Source organism: Entelurus aequoreus, linkage group LG07 (assembly GCF_033978785.1).
Source record: "Entelurus aequoreus isolate RoL-2023_Sb linkage group LG07, RoL_Eaeq_v1.1, whole genome shotgun sequence".
Taxonomy (NCBI): domain Eukaryota; kingdom Metazoa; phylum Chordata; class Actinopteri; order Syngnathiformes; family Syngnathidae; genus Entelurus; species Entelurus aequoreus.
Window position 1 is genome coordinate 530,300 of NC_084737.1, and position 9,324 is coordinate 539,623.

Sequence of the window (9,324 nt, forward strand, 5' to 3'; positions counted from 1 at the left end):
AGACATAATTTCATGTGTCCCGCCACATATTTTCATGTGTCCCGCCACATAATTCCACGTGTCCCGCCACATAATTCCACGTATCCCGCCACAAAATTCCACGTGTCCCGCCACATAATTTAAGTTGTCCCGCCACATAATTCCACGTATCCCGCCACATAATTCCACGTGTCCCGCCACATAATTTAATGTGTCCCGCCACATCATTACACGTGTCCTGAGACATAATTTCATGTGTCCCGCCACATATTTTCATGTGTCCCGCCACATAATTCCACGTATTCCGCCACAAAATTCCACGTGTCCCGCCATATAATTTAATGTGTCCCGCCACATAATTCCACGTGTCCCGCCACATAATTTAATGTGTCCCGCCACATAATTCCACGTATCCCGCCACATAATTCCACGTGTGTCCCGCCACATCATTCCACGTGTCCTGAGACATAATTTCATGTGTCCCGCCACATATTTTCATGTGTCCCGCCACATAATTCCACGTGTCCTGAGACATAATTTCATGTGTGCCGCCACATAATTCCACGTGTCCCGCCACATATAATTTCATCCAAACCCAGACTGGTCCATCAGATTGCCAGATGGAAAAGCGTGATTCATCAGTCCAGAGAAGGCGTCTCCACTGCTCTAGAGTCCAGTCCACACTGGTTTAAATTAGAGATGTCGATAAATGCTTTAAAATGTAATATCGGAAATTATCGATATCGGTTTCAAAGTCATCGGTATCGGTCTCAAAAAGTAAAATTTATGACTTTTTAAAACGCCGCTGTGTACACGGACGTAGGGAGAAGTACAGAGCGGCAATAAACCTTAAAGGCACTGCCTTTGCGTTCCGGCCCAGTCACATAATATATGCGGCTTTGACACACACACAAGTGAATGCAAGGCATACTTGATAAGTGAACATACTTGGTCAACAGCCATACAGGCCATACTGAGGGTGGCCGTATAAACAACTTTAACACTGTTACAAGTATGCGCCACACTGTGAATCCACACCAAACAAGAATGACAAACACATTTCGGGAGAACATCCGCACCGTAACACAACATAAACACAACACAACAAATACCGAGAATCCCTTGCAGTACTAACTCTTCCGGGACGCTACAATATACACCCCCCGCTACCACCAAACCCCGCCCACCTCAACCCCGCCCCCCCTTATCTCCCGAATTGGGAGGTGTCAAGGTTGGCAAGTATGCTCTAGTATACTCTGGACTGAAGTTCTGTGCCTTCATTGTTTTTGTAGCTGTTGTTTTGAGGCATGTTTATACAAAAGAATGCAGTTTGTGACTTCAATAATAAATATGGCAGTGCCATGTTGGCACTTTTGTTCCATAACTGGAGTTGAAGTTGTTGTCTTATTTTGGAAATCCTTGTTTTTGATTGATTGATTGAAACTTGTATTAGTAGATTGCACAGTACAGTACATAATCCGTACAATTGACCACTAAATGGCAACACCCCAATACGATTTTCAACTTGTTTAAGTCGGGGTCCACGTTAATCAATTCATGGTAAAGTTACATTGTTTAACGCAGGGGTGTCCAAACTTTTTCCACTGAGGGCCGCACACGGAAAAATTAAAGCCGGCGGGGGCCATTTTGATAGTTTTCATTTTCAAATCATAACAAAATATATGGATTTAAAAAAAAAAAAAGTTTTACCTTTAGGGCTCCCGGGGACCATAAAGGGTCTAAGTCATTAAAATGTTAAAAACAAGTCAAATTATTTTTGTATTTTTTTTATTTAACGCTTATAGTAAATCTCTACAGTATATCAACTTTAGGTTGATATAAAATAAAAAAAATAAAAAAAAGGTTTTATGCCTTTTCTGTCAAGACAACTTTGTTTTTTATAACAAAAGTGAAATATGCAGTATTTCCCCCACTGCCCAAAACATTCAGAAAGCAATGTTTGATGTGAAGTAATTAGAGCCTTAAAAACATCAATAATGCAATATTAATTCATTGTTATTTTTGAGTAATCACAGTGAAAAGTTAAATAAAATCCCATTAAATATATTTAGGATACAAAAGGTGCCCCACTCAAAGTGATACATTTTTATTAGTTTTTTTTTACTTTCAACACTTAAGTTACGAGATCAACTTCAGATATATCTGTCCATTTTACGTTTCAACTATTATTTTGTTTGTTTTATGCTCTTTTGTCAAATAAAATATTGATGTTTTTGTATGGCAACCACACAATATATGCAATATTTTCCACATAAAACATTTTAAAGTGAAATATTTGACATAATTGGAGCCTTGAATAGGTCAATAATTCATTATAACATTGTTTTATTATAACATTGCTTTTTTTTTTTTTTTTTTTTTTTTTTGAGCAATGGCAAAAAAATAAAAATAAAGATAGACAAAAGGGAAAAAAAACAGCCTGCATGGCAGCTTTGTGTCAACATTGCAACTTTTTCTAGTTAGATTTCACCTCATTCTACTTTTTTTTAATGTTTTTTTTTAATTTTTGCAATAGCATTTCCAGAACAATTAGCTGCGGGCCGCAAATGGCCGCACTTTGGACCCCCTGGTTTAATGCATCCAGCGGGGCGTCACAACAAAATTAGGCATAATAATTAGGGATGTCCGATAATGGCTTTTTGCCGATATCCGATATTCTCCAACTCTTTAATTACCGATACCGATATCAACCGATATATGCAGTCGTGGAATTAACACATTATTATGCCTAATTTGGACAACCAGGTATGGTGAAGATAAGGTACTTTTTAAAAAAATTTGCAAAATAAGATAAATAAATTAAAAACATTTTCTTGAATAAAAAAGAAAGTACAACAATATAAAAACAGTTACATAGAAACTAATAATGAATGAAAATGAGTAAAATGAACTGTTAAAGGTTAGTACTATTAGTGGAGCAGCAGCACGCACAATCATGTGTGCTTACGGACTGTATCTGTCACGACTGGGTTTATGGCGTGGTTTGTTCTCCCAGAAGGCAAAGGAAAATTGGCGCGGGCAAGGCGTGAATTTAAATACATTATTTATTTTTTAACACTAATAAACTACAAAAAAAGGAAGCAAACAAAAGGCGCACACAAAGGCGGAAATACAAACTTGACTATGAAACAAAAGACATGCACGTGGGCACAAAAACTATGAACAATAAAACAAAAACACTAACTGTGGCATAAATGAACAAAACTTACTTGGTAAAGAACTGTGACAAGACACGGAGCAGAGTGATGAAATAGTGTGAGGACGCCAGGACGAACAACAGAAACAGACAGATTTAAATAGTGACGTGATCAGTGAAAACAGGTGCGTGACTCGAAACAGGTGCGTGACAAGACAGGTGAAAACTAATGGGTGACCATGGAAACCAAACCAAACAAGGAAGTGCAACCAGGAACTAAAAAAAGAGCCCAAAACCCAAGCAAAACAAAAACATGATTAACACAGACATGACAGTATCCCTTGCAGACTGTATTGATATATATTGATATATAATGTAGGAAGCAGAATATTAATAACAGAAAGAAACAACCCTTTTGTGTGAATGAGTGTAAATGGGGGAGGGAGGTTTTTTGGGTTGGTGCACTAATTGTAAGTGTATCTTGTGTTTTTTTTGTGGATTTAATAAAAAAAAAAAAAAAAAAAAAAAAAAAACGATACTGATAATAAAAAAAACCGATGCCGATAATTTCTGATATTACATTTTAACGCATATATCGGCCGATAATATCGACAGGCCGATATTATCGGACATCTCTAATAATAATGTGTTAATTCCACGACTGTATATATCGGTATCGGTTGATATCGGAATCGGTAATTAAGAGTTGGACAATATCGGAATATCGGATATCGGCAAAAAAGCCACTATTGGACATCTCTAGTTTAAATGTAAATTAGATATTGGGTTTCACTATGTATAAGCAATTTGAGTCACTAGAGAAAAAGCGCTATATAAATATAATTCACTTTACCTCCAATTATCACCGACTTTATTCACCTTACAAGTTTGTCTCGTCTCCAGAGCTCCCAAAATGCGAAGAAGCCAAGAGGATTGTTGTGGTTCTTTGTCTGCTACATTGCCTGTGCAACTAAATATTCTGCTTCTGGTTAAGTTCACATATTAAAGCGCACTATAAAAGCGCACTATTAAAGCGCACTATTAAAGCGCACTATTAAAGCGCGGCTGGTGTGTAATGTGTCATCCGGCGAGCGACTTTATTTTCTGTTTCCTTTTCTGACGGATCTGTCGAGCATCCTATTTTTGGAGGCTGTTATCAAAGGCGAGCAAATCCAGACAGACAGACTTGGCACGAGCGCCGTGCCGCCGACTTCATTTATTTATTTAGTTATTTTGTTTAATCTGGCAGGAATACCTGCGGGAGTTTGTTTAATGCCGCCGTGGGAATCGAGCGGGAGTTCAAAGGCAAACAAAAAGTGAGGCGTGTTTAAGGCTTGGACTGGACTGCCAGTTTGTTACGAAAGTGTCATCAATTCAAAGCTGAATACTAAGTCCCGAAATAAAGTTACCGTATTTTTAGGACTATAAGGCGCACCTAAAATCCTTACATTTTCTCAAAATTTGACAGTGCGCCTGATGTGCGGCATAATTCTGGTTGTGCTTACCCACCTCGAATATATTATATTTGGTCCATCCATTTTCTATTGGGGCTCCAGTACTATGGAATGTTCTAGAGGTAACAGTTAGAGATGCTACCTCAGTAGAAGCATTTAAGTCCCATCTTAAAACTCATTTGTATACTCTGGCCTTTAAATAGACCCCCCTTTTAGACCAGTTGATCTGCCGTTTCTTTTATTTTTTGCCCCCCTCTCCCTTGTGGAAGGGGGGGCACAGGTCCGATGGCCATGGATGAAGTGCTGGCTGTCCAGAGTCGGGACCCGGGGTGGACCGCTCGCCTGTGCATCGGTTGGGGACATCTCTGTGCTGCTGACCCGTCTCCACTGGGGATGGTCTCCTGCTGGCCCCACTATGGACTGGACTCGCACTATTATGTTAGATCCACTATGGACTGGACTCTCACACTATTATTTTAGATCCACTATGGACTGGACTCTCACTGTTATGTTGAATCCACTATGGACTGGACTCTCACAATATTATCTTAGATCCACTATGGACTGGACTCTCACTATTATGTTAGATCCACTATGGACTGGACTCTCACACTATTATGTTAGATCCACTATGGACTGGACTCTCACACTATTATGTTAGATCCACTATGGACTGGACTCTCACTGTTATGTTAGATCCACTATGGACTGGACTCTCACAATATTATGTTAGATCCACTATGGACTGGACTCTCGCACTATTATGTTAGATCCACTATGGACTGGACTCTCACACTATTATGTTAGATCCACTATGGACTGGACTCTCACACTATTATATTAGATCCACTATGGACTGGACTCTCACTATTATGTTAGATTCACTATGGACTGGACTCTCACACTATTATGTTAGATCCACTATGGACTGGACTCTCACACTATTATGTTAGATCCACTATGGACTGGACTCTCACTATTATGTTAGATCCACTATGGACTGGACTCTCACACTATTATGTTAGATCCACTATGGACTGGACTCTCACTATTATGTTAGATCCACTATGGACTGGACTCTCACACTATTATGTTAGATCCACTATGGACTGGACTCTCACACTATTATATTAGATCCACTATGGACTGGACTCTCACTATTATGTTAGATTCACTATGGACTGGACTCTCACACTATTATGTTAGATCCACTATGGACTGGACTCTCACACTATTATATTAGATCCACTATGGACTGGACTCTCACTATTATGTTAGATCCACTATGGACTGGACTCTCACACTATTATGTTAGATCCACTATGAACTGGACTCTCACTATCATGTTAGATCCACTGTGGACTGGACTCTCACTATTATGTTAGATTCACTATGGACTGGACTCTCACACTATTATGTTAGATCCACTATGGACTGGACTCTCACACTATTATGTTAGATCCACTATGGACTGGACTCTCACTATTATGTTAGATCCACTGGACTCTCACACTATTATGTTAGATCCACTATGGACTGGACTCTCACTATTATGTTAGATCCACTATGGACTGGACTCTCACACTATTATGTTAGATCCACTATGGACTGGACTCTCACACTATTATATTAGATCCACTATGGACTGGACTCTCACTATTATGTTAGATTCACTATGGACTGGACTCTCACACTATTATGTTAGATCCACTATGGACTGGACTCTCACACTATTATATTAGATCCACTATGGACTGGACTCTCACTATTATGTTAGATCCACTATGGACTGGACTCTCACACTATTATGTTAGATCCACTATGAACTGGACTCTCACTATCATGTTAGATCCACTGTGGACTGGACTCTCACTATTATGTTAGATTCACTATGGACTGGACTCTCACACTATTATGTTAGATCCACTATGGACTGGACTCTCACACTATTATGTTAGATCCACTATGGACTGGACTCTCACTATTATGTTAGATCCACTATGGACTGGACTCTCACACTATTATGTTAGATCCACTATGGACTGGACTCTCACTATTATGTTAGATCCACTATGGACTGGACTCTCACACTATTATGTTAGATCCACTATGGACTGGACTCTCACACTATTATGTTAGATCCACTATGGACTGGACTCTCACACTATTATATTAGATCCACTATGGACTAGACTCTCACTATTATGTTAGATCCACTATGGACTGGACTCTCACTATTATGTTAGATCCACTATGGACTGGACTCTCACAGTATTATGTTAGATCCACTATGGACTGGACTCTCTCACTATTATGTTAGATCCACTATGGACTGGACTCTCACACTATTATGTTAGATCCACTATGGACTGGACTCTCACTATTATGTTAGATCCACTATGGACTGGACTCTCGCACTATTATGTTAGATCCACTATGGACTGGACTCACACTATTATGTTAGATCCACTATGGACTGGACTCTCACTATTATGTTAGATCCACTATGGACTGGACTTTCACAATATTATGTTAGACCCACTCGACATCCGGTCTCCCCTATAGGGGGGAGGAGTCACCACATCTGCGGTCCTCCTGACATCCCACTGGGGTGAGTTTTTCCTTGTCCTTATATGGGATCTGAACCGAGGATGTCATTGTGGCTTGTGCAGCCCTTTGAGCCGATATTATCGGCCGATAAATGCTTTAAAATGTGATACGGGAAATTATCAGTATCGGTTTAAAAAAAGTAAAATGTATGACTTTTTAAAACGCCGCTTTGTGCACGGACGTAGGAAGAAGTACAGAGCGCCAATAAACCTTAAAAGCTTCTTGTTTTTCTATATCTTCTTTTTATGGGACATTCATGCTCCTCTGTTGCCATTTCTAATATAAATTAGCGTAAAGTTCTTACTTAGATCTGTCAGTAAACTAGTTGTCAAAGCGCTAAAACATACCGGTGTAGTGAGTACAAAATTATTCACCCAAGGAACTTTAGTTATTAGAGGGTTCCGGTCGGACGGTTTTTCACGGTACGCATTGATGTTTCATTATTGAGCCAAGGATTAGAAGACGCTGTCGAAGGTGAGCCACGTAAATAAGACCGCCCACAAAACGGCGCGACCGGAAGCGACTGTCAGAAAGCGGCTTGAAGATGATCTGTAAAACATCATCTATGCAACATTTTGACCAAAGAACCACCATTACATGTTATGTAGACCACAAGGTAGTCTTTTACTTTTAGAAAAAAGACCTGACTCATCCCGTGCGCCTTATGGTCCGGATTTTCCCCAAACTCTCCACGACTAACACGTTTAGTGCAACGACAAATAAAAGCCCCTTGCATCTCTATGACCAATACATCTACTTTTACCCTGAAGGGATTTTTTTTAACTTTTAAGTAAGGACATTGTACTGCGTGGAAAACAAACTTAAAGGTGACTTCTTAACGAGTTTGGGATCTACGCTCTGACTTTGCAGTTATGAAGTATTCTCCCCCAATTTGTACCGTGCTCAGACCTCTCCATCTGCGGGTTCCCCCTGGGATGAGGTTCATTACTGATATTACAGGAGGACATTGTAACCTGCCAGAACAGTTTATTTCACACAATCCTTAGGAAATAGGAGTGAAGGGCCACCTATTGTAGAAAGTACATCGCAATAACAAAGCGAGTACACCCTTGGTAAAGTACTGGAGAGTACAGACCGTGGCAAAATACGACCCGAGGGCCACATGCGGCCCATTAAGATATTCATTCCGGCCCGCCGGACGTTCTACATACCGTATTTTCCGATTATAAGGCGCACTGCCAATGAATGGTCTATTTTTGATCTTTTTTCATATATAAGGCGCACCAGATTATGAGGCGCATTAAAGGAGTCATATTACTATGATTTGTTTCTAAAAGTAAAAGACTTCCTTGTGGTCTACATAACATGTAATGGTGGTTCTTTGGTCAAAATGTTGCATAGATGATGTTTTACACATCATCTTCAAGCCGCTTTCTGACAGTCACTTCGGGATGCGCCGTTTTGTGGGCGGTCTTATTTACGTGCCTCCACTTTGACGGTGTCTTCTCCTTGTTGTAACGGTGTAGCGTGCACGGACGGGAGCGTAAGAAGTGTCAAAAGACGGAGCTAACTAACTAATCCGTGGCTCACTAGTGCAACAACAACATCGTAAATGTGTCCCGTGAAAAAACGTCCGACCGGAACTCTCTAATAACTAAAGTTCCTTGGGTGAATAATGTAAACTCACTACACCGGTATGTTTTAGCGCTTTCATAGCGAGATACAAGTTAGAACTTTACACTACTTTATATTAGAAATGGCAACAGCCGAGCATGAATGTCCCATAACAAGAAGATAGAGAAAAAGAAAAGGGTGTCGGCACGGACAACAACCTTTTCCCGGGCGAGAACCATGGACTCTGACTTTGAGGTGCTGATTCTCACCCCAGTCGCTTCACACTAGGCTGCGAACCGATCCAGTGAGAGCTGAAGATCCTGGCCAAATGAAGCCACCAGGACCACATAATCTGCAAAAAGCAGAGAACTAATCCTGCAGCCACCAAACCGGACCCCCTCAACGCCCTGACTGCGCCTAGAAATTATGTCCATGAAAGTTCAGAACAGAATGGGTGACAAAGGGCAGCCTTGGCGGAGTCCAACCCTCACTGGAAACGTGTCCGACTTACTGCCAGGGATGCAGACCAAGCAAGGACGGGAGTGGAAG

The 9,324-nt window shown here is 40.4% G+C and overlaps 1 protein-coding gene across 1 annotated transcript in view; it reads right to left on the reverse strand.

Annotated features, from left to right (window-relative positions):
- The window catches only part of LOC133653245 (plexin-A1-like), a 195,125-nt gene extending 186,979 nt beyond the window's left edge, over positions 1-8,146 (reverse strand). Inside the window, exon 1 of the mRNA XM_062052325.1 lies at positions 8,099-8,146. Within this exon, the coding sequence (XP_061908309.1) occupies positions 8,099-8,146 (48 nt within the window). The remainder of the gene's footprint in view (positions 1-8,098) is intronic.
- Between the last annotated feature and the right edge of the window lie 1,178 nt (positions 8,147-9,324).